This window comes from Natator depressus, chromosome 3, assembly GCF_965152275.1.
Source record: "Natator depressus isolate rNatDep1 chromosome 3, rNatDep2.hap1, whole genome shotgun sequence".
Classification (NCBI taxonomy): domain Eukaryota; kingdom Metazoa; phylum Chordata; order Testudines; family Cheloniidae; genus Natator; species Natator depressus.
Genome location: NC_134236.1, coordinates 138,788,419 through 138,809,460, shown reverse-complemented (window position 1 = coordinate 138,809,460; position 21,042 = coordinate 138,788,419). Strand labels below are relative to the sequence as shown.

The 21,042-nt window shown below is 43.1% G+C and overlaps 1 protein-coding gene across 1 annotated transcript; it reads right to left on the bottom strand.

The window, feature by feature from the left end:
* Positions 1-18,855: 18,855 nt before the first annotated feature.
* On the bottom strand, positions 18,856-19,793 carry LOC141984529 (taste receptor type 2 member 2-like). Its single transcript, XM_074947608.1, is given in 2 exon segments — positions 18,856-19,169; positions 19,172-19,793. Coding segments are annotated over 2 exon segments (936 nt in total).
* Between the last annotated feature and the right edge of the window lie 1,249 nt (positions 19,794-21,042).

Genomic DNA, 21,042 nt, shown 5'->3' with positions numbered 1-21,042 from the left:
GCAAGCAAGTAAGAAATGTCTTACATGCAGATAGTACAAAAAAGAAATGCCTGGCAATATTGAAAAAACAGCAAGAAATACCAGTGAAATACACTTCATTTTTTTCTCTCTCAAGCAGTCTGTGACAGTTTAGGAAGGCAGCAAGCTGGTTCTTGGTATCAAAAAGGCTGAGAAACACTGCGCTAGAGAAAGTGCAAGAAACTCTGTAACAGATAGTCAGGGAATAACCTATCCACAGGTGAAATTACTTCCTAACCCCATCAGGTCATTGATGGCTTATGCCCTGAAGTAAGACCTGTGCAAACCCTGTGGTTCAGTGTGTAGGGATTTATTACCATATGTGGTCTTCAGTGAGGTCCTAGGGCCAAACTTGCATAGAGAATTACAGGAACGAGGAGTGCATTCCAAGTATGGGACACAGCATGAACGGTACAAAGCCAAGACTAGAGAAAGGAAGCAATAAGGAGAGAGGGTTGGCAGATGCTTAGTGTGAGAGATTGTGAACAGGAAGACATAAATAAGAGCATAGATCAAGGTGGGGACAGGATTAGGTAGGGCCTTGAAGTTCAAACAAGTGGCTTGAATCTGATGCAGTAAGAGATAAAGTATTCAAACAGGGAATTGCTGTTGTCAGTAGAAGGGAAAATTACTCACAGCAGCAAGTTGAATAGACTAGATAGGAGAAGTAAAGAGACAGGAAAGTTAGTACTAAAGCTTCAAGATGAGAGGTGATCAAAGACATGGGCAATGGTTTTGATTGCAGAAATAGGCCAGATTTTAGTAAGCATGTATGTCTACGAGAAGCGAAGAGTTGGCATAATCCTGAGATTTTCTCCAGAAACACTCACAGCTACATAGGAATGACTCAGAATTACATAGGAATTTGATTTGTCTGAACTAATGGTATATCGTTAAAGAATTTTCTTCACAGAAAAAGATAACAATGTGCTTCTGATCCCCCACGCTGGTTATCAAGAAGCAAAAAAAGAAATCACACAGCCCCCAGTCTCTGGCTCCCAATCACCACCTAGATCCAGTACAGTGAGAAGTTACTTTAAAACTCTACTCATATACACAAAATGTTCTTCTGACCCCAAAGGGTCAGTGACATTACCAGGTCAGTATAGGTTTGGATCTTACCCAAAATACCACATTGCCAGCCAATCCTTTAGTGTCTAAAATGAAATATTTATTATAAAGAAAGAACAAGAAGAGCAATGCTAAATGGTGAAACAGTCAGATACATACAAAGACTTCAAAGTCCATATATCAGGTTCCTAGCAGTATTGGTGAGTCTGCTGGTTTGAAAGTCCCTCTGGAACACATCCAAAGCTTGGATGGGTCATTCAGTCCTTTGTTCAGAGCTTCAGTTTGCAGCAAAGTTCCCCCAGAGGTAAGAAGCAGGATTGAAGACGAAATGGAGAAGATGCAGCTGCCTTTTATAGTCTTTTGCCATGTGGCCTGTGCTTCCTTTGTTTCAAACACAAGCTGCCCAGCACCTGGCTTGATGCCTTAGAGTTCTGTCCATAGGCATGCCTCTTGCTGAGTCATAAGGTGTATCTGCCTTCTCTCAATGGGTCAATGGTCCTTAATGAATCATCAAGCAGGCCAGGCAGTGCTGATGCCAAACTGTCTGGGGGTGTCACCCAGAAGCAAAGCCCAAGTTTGAAGTACAGACATATATATATATATATATATGTAACTCATAATACAAAGACATAAATGAGATTATCATATCTGGCAAATTATAACATTTTTGCAGATATCTTACATGACCTAGTTGGCATAATTTATTACAATTTTACAATATTGATATTCACAATATCCTCAAGTGTCCCCCACATTCCATACAGCGTCACACTGGGGTTGAGAGGTTTGAGGTGCAGGAGGGGACTCCAGGCTGAGGGGATGGAGCCAAGGGGTTCAGAATATTGGAGGGGGTTCCTGTCTGAGGCAGGGGCTGGGGTTAGGGAGGGGGTACGGGCTTTGGGCTGGGGATGTGGTTTCTGGAGTAGGGCAAGAAATGATGGGTCTAGGATGTGGGAGGGGGCGTAAGGGCTCCACTGTGGGTGTGGGCTCTAGAGTGGGGCTGGGAATATGGGGTTTGGGGTGCAGGAGGGTGTTCCAGGCTGGGATTGAGGGGTTCGGAGGGCGGGAGGGGGATCAGGGCTGGGGCAGGGGATTGGGGTGCAGGAGACCATAGTGTGGGATTAACCCTTTCCTGCCTGGTGCCGGGTATGCACACCTCGTCACATTCCCTTTTTGTTTTTAAGAACAAAAGGAAACTGCAAGAGGAGCAGTTAGAAGATGTAAGTGTACATAAGTCAGAAAATTCAAATGTGATTGTTCTGGAAAACATAACTCTGTCTCACTTCTTAAATACTGTCTAGTATATCAAACTGAACAGCACAAACAGTAATCCAAACTATAATGTGTAGAAATGAGCCATGAAGCTTACATATGTATCTAATTTTTCCCAAAAGGTGGTGCTGCTCAGGTGGCAGGGCTCCAGCTTTGACCCATCTCTACATTGGTAAATAGGGTTGAGTTACTGGTGCGGTGAAAACTTTAACATTCAATTTCCTGATGTTACTGCAGGTGGAAACTAGGGTGACCAGATGTCCCGATTTTATAGGGACAGTCCCGATTTTTGGGTCTTTTTCTTATATAGGCTCCTATTACCCCCCACCCGCTGTCCCGATTTTTCACATTTGCTGTCTGGTCACCCTAGTGGAAACGTCAACCTTAAAATTGCATTAATATGTTGTTTGCACTGAGGCAGGGATGTTTAGCTCTCTGAAAATCTTACAAAGCTGGTTAGGTCAATGTTCAATTCGAGAAGCTTATATATGTTGCATAAAATGATTTGAGACAGAATCTCCCTTCTTTCTTTTTCTACCACCAATCATTTCCTCTTGAAGCTTGGTTAATGGACAGACAAGTCCTTTTTGACGGTCTCACTGTGTTGTGGTTAGGAACAATTTTCCAAGCCAAGGCAGGTATATTTTTCCCTCCAAAAGCTTCCTTCCATCATGGTAAGAGTACTTTTACCTTCTAGCTAATCTGCCTTATTGTCTCTAGAGAGCTAACAAATCATGGAACAAGGTGGTGTTTGGCTCAGCTATGGGCATTAACTTTCCCGCTTCCTGAACAGTACCAGAAATGACTAATGCACTAGATTCACCAAATCACACTAAGGAAATGGATGACTGGCTCCTTACACACCAATCTAGAACATGTAGAGGGAAAAAAGCCTGAACACAGGGGACTTCAATTTGAGTGACATATGCTGGAGGTCTCATTCTCCCAGTACTAAAACATGCTTGGGATTTCTAAACACACATGACACTTTCTTAACTCAACAAGTGTTGCAGCTGATGCAGGAGAATTCTTTATTAGCTCTTAACAGATAAGGAAGAACTGATCACAGAACTAGAATGTAATGGCAGCTTAGGTACAAGTGATTGTGACTTGGTCATATTTATAATGTGCAAGTAGAATAAAGTCCAGACCAGTAATATACATACTTAGTACTTTAATTGGGCCAGCTTCACAAAGCTGAAAACAATTATGAGCCAAATCAGCTTGGAGGAAGAATTTAATCCAAAAAATGTGAATCATAATTGGGAATGATTTAAGAACACCTTGTGAGGATGTCCAAAAAGCACAATCAAGGAAGAAGGCCATTCTGGTTAAAAAACCAACCTGGTTTGGAGAGGAAGTGAAGGCAACAATTTTTATATATAATATGTGTGTGTGTGTGTAACAAATGGAAGAAAGGGAAAGCTGATAACAATGAATATAAATCTGAAGTTAGGAATTACAGAAAATTGATAAGGGAAGCACAGGGACACAAGGAGAATTCTCTGGCCATCAGGTCTAAGGAAAATAAGGAGGTTTTTAAAAAGATATTATGAACAAAAAGAATCATGAGAATGGTATTGCTCCACTAGTAGATGGAAATGGTAGCAATATTAATTATAATAATAATGCAGAAAAAGCAGAAGTGGTAAATATTTCTGTTCTGTATATGGGGAAAACAAATGATATGATACGACTAACACTCTTTCCATTCCACTAGTATCTCTGGAATATGTTAAACAGAAACTACTGAAGTTGGAGATTTTTAAATCAGGAGGTCCAGATAACTTGCATCCAAGAGGAAATTCCAGAAGAATTCAAGAATGCTAACGTTGTGCCAATTTTTAAAAGGGATCAATGGGATGACCTAGGTAATTGTAGGTCTGTCAGCCTGACATCGATCCTAGGCAAGATAGTGGAGCAGCTGGTATGGGATTTGAATAATAAGGAATTCAAGGAGTGTAATGCAAATCAACATGGATTTATGGAAAATAGATCCCATTAAACTAACTTGATATCTGTATTTGATGAGATTACAAGTTTTGTTGACAAATATAATATTGTTGATATAATATACTTAGACTTCTGGAAGGCATTTGACTTGGTACCATGCAACACTGGATTAAAAAACTAGAATGAAAGAAAATGAACATGGCACAAAAGAAGACCTGGAAGAAGATGTGGAAGAAAACAATTTTTTTTAATGGTGAGTATAAGTAACCAATGGAACAGTTTACTAGGGATTCTGGTGGATTCTAGATCCATGACACATTGTAAAACAAGACTGGATGTTTTTCTAAAAGAGATACTCTAGGAATTATTCTGGGTACGTTCTATGACCTGTGTTATAGAGGAGGCCACACTAGATGATCACAATGATCCCTTCTGGCCTTTGAATCTGTGAAGACCCATCTGAAGCTTTTGGAACAACATACAGTTCAAACATTATCAATATTTGCAATGCAAATAAAATCTCTCTCCATATTTCCAACAGTACCAATGTGAGAGAGAGAATCTGGATTGATTTTAATATATCTTCTTATTTTGCCATCTGGTGATTATGAAAAATGAACAAAACAGAGTTATTTGTGCAGAACTGAGAAGGAAAAGTTTCTAGAAGAAAAAACTTGTGCACAGCAGAAGTAGACACAGTCAAGGACAGAATTCTGGAGCATTTGTTCCCGTATTTTAAGGCTTGGCCTCTTGCAGCTTTGGGACACATCAGGAGTGCCAAGAATTGATGAGAGACAACAAAAAGTCTCTGCCAGGAATCAGGAGAACAAGAAAGCAATTGTCTAAGAGGCCATACACTGTGAGCAGACCAGGATGACCTTTACAAATATTTGTACAAAGATCAATACACTTGTGGGCTAATATTGATACTAAAACCGCACCTGACGAGTATAATTCAAACCCTTCAGAGCATAACACTTTGAACTGGAAAACTGCAGCACAAGCCCTGCGTATCTAACAGGACTGGCCCAATTTTCAGTGGTGCTAATTACCTCCAGCACCTATTAAAGTCAGTGGGAGTTGGGGGTGCTCAGCACTTTTGAAAACAAGGCACCTTATAGCAAGTTTCTTTATATTCTTTGTGGAGAGTTTAGTGCTGGTGAAAGGTGAGTGACTGATAACCCAGCAGAATGATCCTCTGTGTAGCCACCTAAAGGGAACAAGCAACGCAATTGTCCGGCAACGCTGGAAGAAACACAGAAGGCAATGGATGTGGTGAAACTAGGCTGCAACTTTATTCATTTATAGTATCTGGGAGTCCCCATCAATAAATTGTACAGTACAGATCATTATTATTTATTATTTTCATATAATCCCCAACTTGATCTCAGACATCCCATTGTTGGGACTCCACCATCTTCCTCTTATATGAGGCTAAAGGGGGCTATAAAAGCGGTACCAGATGTAGGAACCCTGAATCCCATTTCCTCTGCTCCATTAAAGGGGGGGCTAAAAGGAAGAGGGGTGACTCCCTGCTGTGCCAAACATAGAAGTACCAAACTCCCCTTCCTCAGCTCTCTTAAGAGACAGTATCCTTGAAATTCATTTCCGTTCTTTTTATCCAATAACCATATCCCTTCCATGCCACGTACCTGCACTGGACATCTGCCACAAGTTCCACATACAAAATTGCAATATTATAATCTAATCCCCCACCCCAACCGAGCTGTGTGGAAGGTGAAAAAACTCACCCTTGCCTAAGCCAATCCAGCAATGAGGAAAAAAATTCCCTCCTAGCCCCCAAGGAGAAAAGGGTCACTAGCATAATGCCCACAGCAGGTCATGAGGAAACCCAGTCCCGTTGCAAATTTCATGGGCGAGTGAGTGCTACCAGCCCATTACCGGTAAAAGAGGGCTTCTCCATGACCACTCAGAGTACAAATACCTTCCACGCACATGGTCAGCACAAGCAGGGAGATCTCCCCCCCACCCCACCCCACCCCACCCCCTCCACACACATACCTTGGTCAAACTGCTTCTTGTTCTTCCTAGCGCATCCCTATAAACGTCCCCCCTTCATCACCTGTTGTAAAGGAGAGCTCTATAAGGGCAGCGATCCCTTTTCCTCCAGCCAACAGAGCAAGGACACAACATCTTGAGCTGGGGTGAGCACATTATCTGGCTGCACAGAAGAAAGCATGAGGCAATGGATGTGGTTTCAATAAGCAGCAACTTTATTCACTTAAAATATCTGTGAGTCACTTCCCAACAATAAATTGTACAGTGCTGGCCATCATGATTTCCTTAATCATTTCCACATAATTTGCAACCAGGTCCCAGCCACATAGTTTGCTAGGACCCCTCCACCCTTCCCTCCTGTGAGGTTAAAACGGGCTATAAACTGGGTGTGCGGGTGGGAAATCAGCTCTCTGTTGTACCAGACATAGGAGCCCTGAATCCCACTTCCTCCACTTCCTTAGGAGTGACTAGAAAAAAGGCGGGGGTTGGCTCCCCACTGTACTAGACCCTCCTCCCTTTGCTTGCTTAAGGGATGCTGTTCTTAAAATCCTTTGACATTCCCTTTAATCCAGTAACCATGTTCTTGCCATAGCCAGTACCTACACTAGGCATCTGCCACAAGGTGGCACAAGCAAATTAGCTTGGCTGACTCCCACCTCCCCTCCACTGGGTTCCTAGATCTTTACGGATTCCTTCAGCCAAAAATATATCTGCTTCCCTGTCAGATAGGTGTACCCATCCTCCCTGAGAAACTCGGTTGCCCAGTAAGATATGTGCAGAAGAGGAATTACCAAATGCTCTTGATTATGTATTAATTTAGCTAGTTCCCTATTCATACCTCCTGATCATATTGACCCATGGAGGCTTCCCAGCCCCCCGCCATATCCAGTGATTCAACATCAGACCAAATAATCATCACCCCAGGGGAAAATGCTTGGTTCTGCCCCCAAATCCCTCCTAAGTGATCATCACTTTGAGTCCATTATGCATTCCCACGCCGTTTTTTGCCAAAGTGAACAATAATTGCAGCTGGTGCCTGCTCCCAGGTTATGAAAGAGTGTACAAGGGGCATCAGCTGGTCCCAGAGCTTGCCCCTCCATCCATGGCAGTTCGTGATGCTCTCACCACATAGCACCAATTGGGAACCTCCAGATTCACACCACTGCTCGCTCGGCCCATTTGCCCAGTTCTGAAATTGGAGACACAGGAAAATTAGCTCTGATTCTCTACCCAGGATCCCACATACATACGTCCTGTATGCATTTGAATGCCATCGCCCAATTGCCTAGCCCCTCGCCCTGGGCTGCAGCTGTCACAGCCCCCAGTCTGCAATGAGTGCTAACTGAGTTCAAGGGCCTGTAGCTTCAATTTTGTCAGTCCCTTTCTTAAAACTGTAACAAACTGGTATGTTGTGCGGCGCCTTCCATCACCATGAATAAATAGGGCCCCCCTCCCCAAGTGGTCTCATCAACGTCCCTTCTGGGCAAATATCTGCCTCATCACCTGCCGTGTTATGTACTCCTTTCACCTCCCTCCCGCCTGCCGAGCTGTTTCTGAGATCCTCAGGGTCCAGACGTCCGATTGTTCCTCCCACTGTAAATTGCTCCACTGCAAAGCCCTTCCTGAAGTACACCGAGGTGACCCAGGCTCTAGTTCATTAATTTTAAAAGCTTCAGAAAACACTACCAGGAATACAGCCTTTAATAGTGCTGCCTCCTGTTCACGTCCGCATATCGGGCTGAGAAAATGCCCCATATCCCCAAGCGTCTAAACAGTGATGGGAGGACAGGGATCTTCTCTACAGCCCATGTCCCAAGACCACCCCACAGCAGCCTCTGAATTAAGAGCTCTCTACAAGGATCTGGCTATCCTCTCATCTTACCGGCAGCCCAAGAGGCACCTGGAGATGGTAGCCACCAGATTGCCAGCAACACCCCCTACTGAAGTATCTGGTGTCCTGGAATAGGCCATGTCATCAACAGGCCTTCCCTCCTCTGAAATTACACAAAATCATTATGTTTCCTGACCTAGGCCCTAAACACTTGTGGCCTTACCAACCTCTGTATGACCCCAAGAGCCAATGTTCCAGAAACCTGCCAGCATCTGTTCGGGTTCTTAGTTGGCCCTCAGAGCCAGAGCCCACACTTTGTCATCCTGAAGTAGAGACAATGCCTTGGCTTTGCCATTATCAATCCCAGGCATGTGTTTAGCAGAGAAACATAGGTTAAGATTTAAAGAGCCATCTTGGAACTCCAAAAGGACACATTTTGTTGGCAAAGCCCATCCCCCAAATAGTTATTGCTACCAAAATGGGGAATAATTCAAAGCACGTAATATCCTTTCCTATACCTCTTTGTATCCAAACTGAGGGCCATTTTGGGCCAAACCACCTGCCTGAGTAAAATACCCCAAAACCTATTGTTCCCGATGGAGTAGAATAACCTTTAAATCTGCCTCTATCATCCTCCCTCCAAAAAGACACTCCATTAAAATGATTCAGAAACTGTTCCCACACTCCCACTGCCTTCCTCTCTTTATTACCTCTCATAAAATGGCTGGGCTTTGCTATTCCCATGGTGGCAGCTGACAGTGAGATGCAAAGTGCCTTCCACAGGGCCACCATTTGGCACGCAAAGTTAAGATGCCCAATAATGGACTGCTCGGCAGCTCTCCAACACCACTTTCTACAAGCCATTACCCTATGATCCCACTGAGAGTTACCAAAAGCAACTACAGCATTTGCTCAAGAAACTTCCTGAAAAAGCACAAGATCAAATCCGCACAGACACACCCCTGGAACCCCGACCTGGGATATTCTATCTACTACCCAAGATCCATAAACCTGGAAATCCTGGGCGCCCCATCATCTCAGGCATTGGCACCCTGACAGCAGGATTGTCTGGCTATGTAGACTCCCTCCTCAGGCCCTACACTACCAGCACTCCCAGCTACCTTTGAGACACCACTGACTTCCTGAGGAAACTACAATCCATCGGTGATCTTCCTGATAACACCATCCTGGCCACTATGGATGTAGAAGCCCTCTACACCAACATTCCACACAAAGATGGACTACAAGCCGTCAAGAACACTATCCCCGATAATGTCACGGCTAACCTGGTGGCTGAACTTTGTGACTTTGTCCTTCCCCATAACTATTTTACATTTGGGGACAATGTATACCTTCAGATCAGCGGCACTGCTATGGGTACCCGCATGGCCCCACAGTATGCCAACATTTTTATGGCTGATTTAGAACAACGCTTCCTCAGCTCTTGTCCCCTAACGCCCCTACTCTACTTGCGCTATATTGATGACATCTTCATCATCTGGACCCATGGAAAAGAAGCCCTTGAGGAATTCCACCATGATTTCAACAATTTCCATCCCACCATCAACCTCAGCCTGGTCCAGTCCACACAAGAGATCCATTTCCTGGACACTACAGTGCTAATAAACAATGGTCACATAGACACCACCCTATACCGGAAACCTACTGACCGCTATTCCTACCTACATGCCTCCAGCTTTCACCCTGACCACACCACACGATCCATCGTCTACAGCCAAGCTCTGCGATACAACCGCATTTGCTCCAACCCCTCAGACAGAGACAAACACCTACAAGATCTCTATCAAGCATTCTTACAACTACAATACCCACCTGCGGAAGTGAAGAAACAGATTGATAGAGCCAGAAGAGTTCCCAGAAGTCACCTACTACAGGACAGGCCTAACAAAGAAAATAACAGAACGCCACTAGCCGTCACCTTCAGCCCCCAACTAAAACCCCTCCAACGCATTATTAAGGATCTACAACCTATCCTGAAGGATGACCCAACTCTCTCACAAATCTTGGGAGACAGGCCAGTCCTTGCCTACAGACAGCCCCCCAACCTGAAGCGAATACTCACCAACAACCACATACCACACAACAGAACCACTAACCCAGGAACCTATCCTTGCAACAAAGCCCGTTGCCAACTGTGCCCACATATCTATTCAGAGGACACCATCACAGGGCCTAATAACATCAGCCACACTATCAGAGGCTCGTTCACCTGCACATCCACCAATGTGATATATGCCATCATGTGCCAGCAATGCCCCTCTGCCATGTACATTGGTCAAACTGGACAGTCTCTACGTAAAAGAATAAATGGACACAAATCAGATGTCAAGAATTATAACATTCATAAACCAGTCGGAGAACACTTCAATCTCTCTGGTCACGCAATCAGAGACATGAAGGTCGCTATCTTACAACAAAAAAACTTCAAATCCAGAGTCCAGCGAGAAACTGCTGAATTGGAATTCATTTGCAAATTGGATACTATTAATTTAGGCTTAAATAGAGACTGGGAGTGGCTAAGTCATTATGCAAGGTAGCCTATTTCCCCTTGTTTTTTCCTACCCCCCCCCCCCCCGGCCTTCTGGTTAAACTTGGATTTATGCTGGAAGTGGCCCACCTTGATTGTCATGCACATTGTGGGGAGAGTGGTCACTTTGGATAGGCTATTACCAGCAGGAGAGTGAGTTTGTGTGTGTGGTTTTTGGAGGGGGGTGAGGGGGTGAGAGAACCTGGATTTCTGCAGGAAATGGCCCACCTTGATTATCATACACATTGTGAAGAGAGTGGTCACTTTGGATGGGCTATTACCAGCAAGAGAGTGAGTTTGTCTGTGGGGGGGGGGCAGAGGGTGAGAAAACCTGGATTTGTGCTGGAAATGGCCCAACTTGATGATCACTTTAGATAAGCTATTACCAGCAGGAGAGTGGGGTGGGAGGAGGTATTGTTTCATGGTGTCTGTGTATATAATAATGTCTTCTGCAATTTCCACAGTATGCATCCGATGAAGTGAGCTGTAGCTCACGAAAGCTCATGCTCAAATAAATTGGTTAGTCTCTAAGGTGCCACAAGTACTCCTTTTCTTTTTGCGAATACAGACTAACACGGCTGTTACTCTGAAACCTGTCAATAATGGACTGCAACTTCCTGGCTGTTCTAGCCTGGACAATCAATTGCAGAAGTTCCCCCACTTTATCCTGGGGGAGTCTAGATATACCAGCCCTCACATCTAACTCAAAGCCTAAGCAGATCAGCTTAGTAGAGGGCCTCTCCACTTTTTTCATCCGCCATAGTATCCTCATCTTACAGGCCAGGGCCTGGAATGCAGACAGCATGTCAGCACACTCCTCAGAACCTAACCCTGCAATCCTCAGTTTTCTCAAATTTGGTCCCCAGTTTCCATAGGCAGCCACCCTGAGCTGTGCCTCAGTTTCCCCCTTTTTGGTTCTCAATATGCACTGGGAGTTTGGTTGCAGCCACCCCAACCTGTGTCTGTTTCCCTAATTTTGGTCCTCCATTTCTGCTGGAATCTTGGCTGCAGCCATCCTGAAATGCATCTCAGTTCCCCCCATTTTGATCCCCCAGCTTAATTTCAATCATGGCCACCACACCAGATTGTGCCTCAGTCTCCCAGCTTCTATTACCTGTGGAGTATCACCATACTGCATGCCCTCCACCCTCTCACAGAGGGAGCTCTTTCAATGGCATTTGGCTCTGTCTCTGAGCTGGACACAAAAGTGTTTGATCTGTTACATTTTACCTCTAAGGGAAACCCACACTCTATTGGCTACTGCCTGCCACCCCCCATCCCACAACCCTGCATAGCCTGCAGCCTGCCCATGGGGTTTAGAACCTAGACTCTACAACTTTGACTCTAGAACCTGGGGAATCCCAAGAGATTCCAACCTCTGGGCATGTCCCTGTGTTTCCTCTATCCTTATTCCTGCCCCTCAGAGCTCTGTCATGGTGGGGGGAGCCCAGCCAGACATCTTGTCCGGTGCTGCCCAATTACCCTGCTTGTGTGTATAAAATAGAATAGAAAAATCATTAACCATATACATTTGACCAGCACAATAAACTCCCAAATTTAAAGCCATTGAAACAGATTAAATGTAAATCAATGTAAATCTGGAATAACTCCACTGATTTTAGTGGAAATACTCCATATTGTAATTCATTGTGTAATTCAGAGCAGAAATTTGGCTTCATCTGCAATGTAATAACTGCACTATACAGAGAAACCTGCAATTTTTACTATTGGTCACTAGAGTGAGCAAGTGCTTGAAGTTCTTCAATATTATGTTGTGCAAATCATTCACATGTATCCCGCAGAGATGTCAGATATAAAACAACCTTGTGTGTGCAAATCCTAATCAGTGTGATGTGCTACACCACTTCTGAGAACCACAACACTGTTCTTTTAGTGAAAGTTTAATACCTAAACACTACAGGAAGTGGCAAGATAAGCTATTTTCCTGCTATTATGAAGTGATCAGAATTTACTCCTGTACTGAGGTGCCATGCATCATTATGCGACCACAGCAATGAGCCAGAACAATTCAAGTAACAACTCCGAACATGAGAAGAAGTTTCAGATCAACTGTTTTTTCTTAAGCACCTGACCAGTGTTTAGCAGGCAGATGGATACAAGAAGTTCTAGGTTACAAATAACAAGATTAAATGGATTACATGACTGAGACTCCACATTTTGGGAGAGTTTCTGTGGAGTCACTAAGTTGCAACAGACTTCTCACATTCTATCCTCATGGGGAATTCATGAGTGTCACAATTCTTCCAGCCTCAGCTCCACAGCTACACTCAGTCTCTGAGACAGCCAAACTGAAATTCTGTTTCCCTGCCACCTTCTCAGATGGTCCTTATAGTCTAGTGTCAATACGACTACCAATCTGTGAGCACTAGTATCCATGTGCAACATGAAAGAGGTTTTGAAACACAAACAGGCTGAGAGGAACAGTCACAAGGATCCCTTTCAGTTCTGGGAAAGCCAAATCACACTCTGTCGACCACTGAAATGGTTCTGTTTTCTCACTCAGCTATGCAATGTTTTCCGATATTGGTGAACTCCCAAATAAACTTTCTATAATAGCAGCAGATCCCTACAAAACTCTGCCCATTTGTGAGTTAGAAACATTCAGTGAATAGACAGAAATTACAAGATCTTTACCAACTAAAATTCCACTGAGATGATGGGTCTCAAATCAGGTTTCAACCATTCCATATCTTTCCATTGCTGGAAAGCACATTAAGGTTTCTACTCCATAGGGATAGGACAATTTGTTCACTGAAAATCAATTGTCTACAAGTAATTTGTTTCACCAGAACCCATCTTTAAAGGGAAGTTCTACAGATTGAATCTGCTGGTATTTTTACACAGTTATTGTAAATGGAATCCAAACAAATCTCTGGCTAATCCACTATCTTGGTTATCCAGATTTCATGCTCCATCCCAGAGGTCCACTTCTGAAACCCAGTTTTCCCCATTTTTGGATAGGTACCTGTTCTCTAGTTCCTCTGTCTATCTGAGACCAGGCAGGTCTGAGTTTTGGATCCCCCATTCCCTAGCCTTTTTAGCATGTCGGAGTTAATAGCTGTTACTTTTGAGCCCATGTCCACCATTCCTGTGAATTCCATGGGTCCTATTACACATTCATGATCTTCAGCTGCAGGATTAGAAACATAGATAGCTGGGTTTGTGATGACAGGGAGAACCGTATGGAGACTTGCCTGCCTGGTGCGAAGGTTGCGGATCTCTTGAGGCATCTAGATAGACTAATGTGTAGTGCTGGGGAGGAGCCAGTGGTCGTGGTACGTGTAGGTACCAATGACATAGGGAAGGGTAGGAGAGACGTCCTGGAGGCCAAATTTAGGCTGCTAGGAAAGAGACTGAAATCCAGGACCTCTATGGTGGCATTCTCAGAAATGCTTCCAGTTCCATGTGCAGGGCCAGGCAGGCAGACAGAGCTTCAGAGTTCCAATGTGTGGATGAGACGATGGTGCAGAGAGGAGGGGTTTAGATTTATTAGGAACTGGGGAAACTTTTGGGATGGGGGAGCCTATACAGGAAGGATGGGCTCCACCTAAACCAAAGTGGATCCAGACTGCTGGCACTTAACATTAAAAAGGTTGCAGAGCAATTTTTAAACTAAGAGGTGGGGGAAAGCTGATTGCTACAGAGGCTCACGTGGATCAGACAGAGACTTCTCTTAGAGGAGAGTCTGTTGATAGAGATTCTCTAGGTTTTAGTCAGGAGGAGAGGATGGAAGAGGATAACGTATGGGCCAGATCAGACGAGAAACATTCACATAAAAAAGAATCTGACACATCAGAAAAGGGCAGACAAATAAACAGTGACAAGTTTTTAAAGTGCTTGTACATAAATGCTAGAAGTCTAAATAATAAGATGGGTGAACTAGAGTGCCTCGTCTTAAAGGAGGATATTGATATAATAGGCATCACAGAAACCTGGTGGAATGAGGACAATCAATGGGACACAATCATTCCGGGGTACAAAATATATTGGAAGGACAGAACAGGTCAGGGGAGTGGCACTGTATGTGAAAGATAATGTAGAATCAAATGAAGTAAAAATCTTATATTAATCCACATGTTCCATAGAATCTCTATGGATAGTAATTCCATGCTCTAATAAGAATATAACAGTAGGGATCTATTATCGACCACCTGACCAGGACAATGATAGTGACGATGAAATGCTAAGGGAGATTAGAGAGGCTATCAAAATAAAGAACTCAATAATAGTGGGGGATTTCAATTATCCCCATATTGACTGGGTACATGTCACCTCAGGACGAAATGCAGAGACAATCTCTCAATACTTTAAATGACTTCTTCTTGGAGCAGCTGGTACAGGAACCCACAAGGGGAGAGGCAACTCTTGATTTAGTCCTGAGTGGAGCGCAGGATCTGGTCCAAGAGGTAACTATAACAGGACCGGTTGGAAATAATGACCATAATATAATAACATTTAACATTCCTGTGGTGGGAAGAACACCGCAACAGCCCAACACTGTGGCATTTAATTTCAGAAAGGGGAACTATGCAAAAATGAGGAGGTTATTTAAACAGAAATTAAAAGGTACAGTGATTAGAGTGAAATTCCTGCAAGCTGCATGGACACTTTTCAAAGACACCATAATAGAGGCTCAACTTAAATGTATCCCCCAAATTAAAAAAAACACAGTAAAAGAACTAAAAAAGAGCCACAGTGGCTTAACAACCATGTAAAAGAAGCAGTGAGAGATAAAAAGGCATCTTTTAAAAAGTGGAAGTCAAATCCTAGTGAGGTAAATAGAAAGGAGCATAAACACTGCCAAATTAAGTGTAAAAATGTAATAAGAAAAGCCAAAAAGGAGTTTGAAGAACAGTTAGCCAAAAACTCAAAAGGTAATAAAGGGAATTCATGTCTTACTAATCTATTAGAGTTCTTTGAAGGGATCAACAAACATGTGGATAAGGGGGATCCAGTGGACATAGTGACATTAGATTTCCAGAAAGCCTTTGACAAGGTCCCTCACAAAAGGCTCTTATGTAAATTAAATTGTCATGGAATAAGAGGGAAGATCCTTTCATGGATTGAGAACTGGTTAAAAGACAGGGAACAAAGGGTAGGAATAAATGCTAAATTTTCAGAATGGAGAGGGGTAACTAGTGGTGTTCCCCAAGGGTCAGTCCTAGGACCAATTCTATTCAACCTATTCATAAAGGATCTGGAGAAAGGGGTAAACAGTGAGGTGGCAAAGTTTGCAGATGATACTAAACTGCTCAAGATAGTTAAGACCAAAGCAGACTGTGAAGAACTTCAAAAAGATCTTACAAAACTAAGTGATTGGGCAACAAAATGACAAATGAAATTTAATGTGGATAAATGTAAAGTAATGCACATTGGAAAAAATAATCCCAGTCACACATACAATACGATGGGATCTAATTTAGCTACAACTAATCAGGAAAGAGATCTTGGAGTCATCGTGGATAGTTCTCTGAACACATCCATGCAGTGTGCAGCAGCAGTCAAAAAAGCAAATAGGATGTTAGGAATCATTAAAAAAGGGATAGAGAATAAAACAGAGAATATTTTATTGCCCTTATATAAATCCATGGTATGCCCACATCTTGAATACTGCATACAGATGTGGTCTCCTCATCTCAAAAAAGATATATTGGCATTAGAAAAGGTTCAGAAAAGGGCAACTAAAATGATTAGTGGTTTGGAACGGGTCCCATATGAGGAAAGATTAAAGAGGCTAGGACTTTTCAGCTTGGAAAAGAGGAGACTAAGGGGGGATATGATAGAGGTATATAAAATCATGAGTGGTGTGGAGAAAGTGAATAAGGAAAAGTTATTTACTTGTTCCCATAATATAAGAACTAAGGGCCACCAAATAAAATTAATGGGTAGCAGGTTTAAAACAAATATAAGGAAGTTCTTCTTCACACAGTGCACAGTCAACCTGTGGAACTCCTTGCCTGAGGAGGTTGTGAAGGCTAGAACTATAACAGGGTTTAAAAGAGAACTAGATAAATTCATGAAGGTTAAGTCCATTAATGGCTATGAGCCAGGATGGGTAAGGAATGGTGTCCCTAGCCTCTGTTTGTCAGAGGGTGGAGATGGATGGCAGGAGAGTGGTCACTTGATCATTACTTCTTAGTTTCACTCCCTCTGGGGTACCTGGCATTGGCCACTGTCGGTAGACAGGATACTGGGCTGGATGGACCTTTGGTCTGACCCAGTATGGCCATTCTTATGTTAGGATGAAGTTCAGCTGAGCTTTTATGAACAGGTCCACTGCTAACTTGTATTGGAAGTCCTCACTGGTACCTGGATATTCCAGGAACACAAGTCTCCTCGGGTCCTCTGTCTGGGGTCTCTTCTTTCCCCCTCCTTCTAGCCCTCAGCTGTGCCTTGCCAGCTCAGACTGATGGCTGGCTCCAAACTGCTTGTCAAGAAATTATACCAAATCCAGACAATACAGTATTTTCTCGGGTAAATTCTGTAGCACCATCCGAGCTGACCACTCAAATTGGCAGCCAGAAAGCTGCCTCTCCCCATCTCTACAACCATTCATTTGGGCTATGACGTTCAACTGAGCCAAATAAGACTCTCAAGGATTTGTTCTCTCAGAGAGAATGGGCTTTTGTATTACTTGAGCTGGAACAAGCCAACTTCTCCTTGCTGGGCCTCTGTGGGTTACACAAATGGGGTAGAAAAATATTGTGAAGTACCCAAGCTCTCTGACTGGCCTGATTCCTCACCCAGGAGGCTGATGTCCACAGTGGTCTGCAACACTTTGAATTCCTTCTCTAGGTTATATTTTAATTTCTTACATCCAGATTGGGAATTTTCTAGCTGCTGCTCCAAAAAAGTTTTTATTTCTGACTCCAGGTCATTTCTCAGTTCTATCTAGTAATCCTACAGATCTTACTTAATATCTCCAGCTCTTCCTTTAGTTCCTTCTGGGACATCTTCAGCTTTTGTTTTAATTTCTTTTGGCTAGTGTTAAATCCCAATTTGATATTGATTTGCTTTGATTTCTGGGAGCACCTTCGTTATCTATTCCCTCTGGGGTCAGCAGCTCTCTCTTGTCCCAGTACCAATTTTGCCCAACTGGCATGAGCAGTTAGCCAATATTCCGGGCCTTGCCAAGTTGTTTCCATTAGGATGAGAAATGGGTGATACAAGCTGGGTGATATTTTTTAGGGTAATCTGGTTTATTTACAGAAGTGTATACAAATTCCTGTTCCCCTAAATACAGTAGGAACAAAGAACTTCAGGCAGTTTCCTGGCTCAAAATTCCCCAGGTCTGCCACTCCAGCAAGTTCTGTGCCCCAGAAACACTCTCTATCTGCTTCTTGCCAGGGTCATATTCACAGCTGCTTCCCCAGGCTTTCCCCTGGCTTTGTGCCCCAGCACAGAAAGGCTGAAAAACCAAAATCTTACCCCCTGCATTTGCAATCAGGGCAACTCTTCAGCCCACACAATTTACCTATGACTTGCCATATGCCTTGGATAGTCCCTCCTTTTTTTGTAGTTATCTAGTATCTAAAGGGACTTGATTAATTTTTGGTAGAGGTTGAAAGAATGCTTAGCACACCCATTGACTTTAACTAGATCTGTGATTGTCTCTGCATCAAAGACTCACCTGGTGGCAGCCACTAGCACCATTCATCACAACAGGGGCAGATCCTCTAGGCCATCTTTTGTTTTCATTTGTTAATGTGATGTTCTTGTCTTTTCATGTCAAGACCCTCAGGATCATTAGGAGGTCATTGCAGGCATCTGGGATTGTGGAGATCTTGCAGCTTGGACATGGGGGGGGGCGGTCCAGTCCACCTCTCTCATTTTAGGACCCCTGCATGACTGGATACTTGTACCAGTTCAAGGACTTCCACTCCTCAATCTCAGGAAATATAGTTCACAATCAAGAGGAGTTTGCCCTTGACCTCCATGAGTTATTCATTCACAAACATTTAAAAAAAAATCATGCCACCCTAAGTTTAACATGGTCCTCTATCACTATCCACAAGAAGCAAAGCTCTAGATGGAAATCTTCTAATCTTAGTGCATGCTGAAGTAGGGGAAAATATTTGATAAATAAATAGAGGGGAGAAGGGGATGTCTTTTTGGAGTTTCATCATGAGCAGTTTTGTGAAACCGCATCTCTCAGCCTGCATCCAGCACAGTGCAAAGCCCTCACTGCTACCCTCTTCAGTTTGGGATTACCCAGAATTAGGATAACAGAGTGCCCAGAGGGATACGCACCCATTATCACTATCCATAAGAAGTAGGTGTTGCTGGTAGATATTTCTAACAAAAATATTACTAGTGCCACAAAATAAGAAATGTAGAAGAAGATGAAAGAGACCAGTCCTTTAATTGCTCTGACATAAGCCTCGGTAATGGTGTCCCTGGAGCTGCTCGTGGTTTTTTCCATCCTCTTGCTGTGTCCCACAGGGAAATGATTAACAGTATGGAGGACATCATAAATATAATGAAGGGAAACGAATATCCAAGCATGGACAAAATAAAGAAGCTAGAAGATAAATCAACCTTATATTGACATTCACCGGTGGTGGTTTCTGACAGATTATTCATTGAATTGTTTATGTACTTTCTGTCTATGCCATTAACTGAAGGGAAACAGGTGACCAAGGAGACCAGAAAGGATCCTATGAGTAGCTGTGGCATTAGCCCTGATATTCTCCGCTTCAGGCAGAGGAAGAGAGGTTGGCTGAAGTTGGTGATCTTCACGCAGTAGAAGACACTGAGCCAGGTGGCAAACCATAGATTGAGAGTATTTAGAAACATCCAGACAACAGCCAATGTTCTCAGCATAGCACACTGTTCATTCATAGTGTGAGGTAGTTGAAATAAGATATTGTTAATGATTATCGTGCACTGTAGGAAAAATCTGGAGATGCCCAGGCTAGTCAGGATAATGTCACAACAGGTCAGTTTTCTGCTTCTGATCCACTCACTGCAATTCACAACGATCATCAATCCGTTTGCTATAATCCCTGTAATGAACTCAATTCCTAAAACGATCAAACCAATAATAATTGCAGGAAACATGGTTCTGCCTGTGGTCACTAATGCTTGCCCAGCTTCTGACGCTTCTAAGAGAAATTGTCCCAGAAGAAAACGCCTCACTGAAATGTCAGGCTTCTAGTATCTTATCGGAACCTGTACTGTCCTGCCTTTGTATCAAGCTAAAAGTGAGACGGGAGATCTTTTCAGCTATTGAATGTGGAAGACTCAGGTGTGTTTGTTGGAATGCAAATCTCAGAAAGATTCTATTACTTTTGTGGTGATCTACTCCTTTCTCCTGCCTTTTATTTGTATATCTTCTTCCTCATTGCTGTGCAGCGACTGACTGTGCCTACTTCACAGATACTTTTCTATTGATCTTTCCTGATTATTTATTATTATTTCTCCTTTGTTTTCAGATTGGTCTACTGCTATTCTTTCTATTGTAGGCAGCCTTGGATACCATTCATAGGTTGCTCCTATTGCACAATACAGCCATAAGAATTTCAAAAGCCTGTGTCGACAAGTATCAGATTTATCTCCATAGTTTGCACAGGTTTCCTGCTGGTCTCACACTTCAAAACTAGGTTTTAATTTTAATATATAAAGATTGACTTGCCTGGAAAATGCTTATGTTTTGTAAAGTCCTGGTATATTTTATCTGTATAGCGATTAACAGAACTCTAACTCCCCAAATTAGTCCAAACAAGGACTACAAATGCATCACACTGTCTCAACATCTCAGCATGACTCTGGTCAAAGGGCAATAAAGCCTTCCCATAATGCCAGAAAGACTGAAAGCCATGACAGACTCTCTCCTAAAAGCAGACTCCGTCAGCAGATAGGTTCACTGTGACAATAGAGATGCAGCTGCAGTGAAGTGGATGCAAATCAGTGCAGGATTGCATTACAAATTTTCCATCTCAAGAAAATCTTTGCATTTTCCATATAAATTGTTATATATAGATGGTTCCATCAAATTAAGTGGGGTTTTTTTATTGTTGGGACTATTAGAACCAGAATTGTACTCTGGGTGGTAGAAGGCAGTGGCTGCGGGCACAATGGTCAAGATCTTGAAAAAATGGATGTGTGAAATGAGGCAAAGTCCATATTTAGGCACCTAAAAGTAGGGCCAGATGACCCAGGCAATCACCTGGGGTGCTATTTTTGTAGTTAATTACAAAAGAGAAAATAGAATGTTTGAAGTAAAATGTTCAGGTAGTCAGTATGTGGATTCATTTTTCACTAACCTCCTAGAAAGTTCTGGACCTTTGTAGAATCTCATGGAACCTTC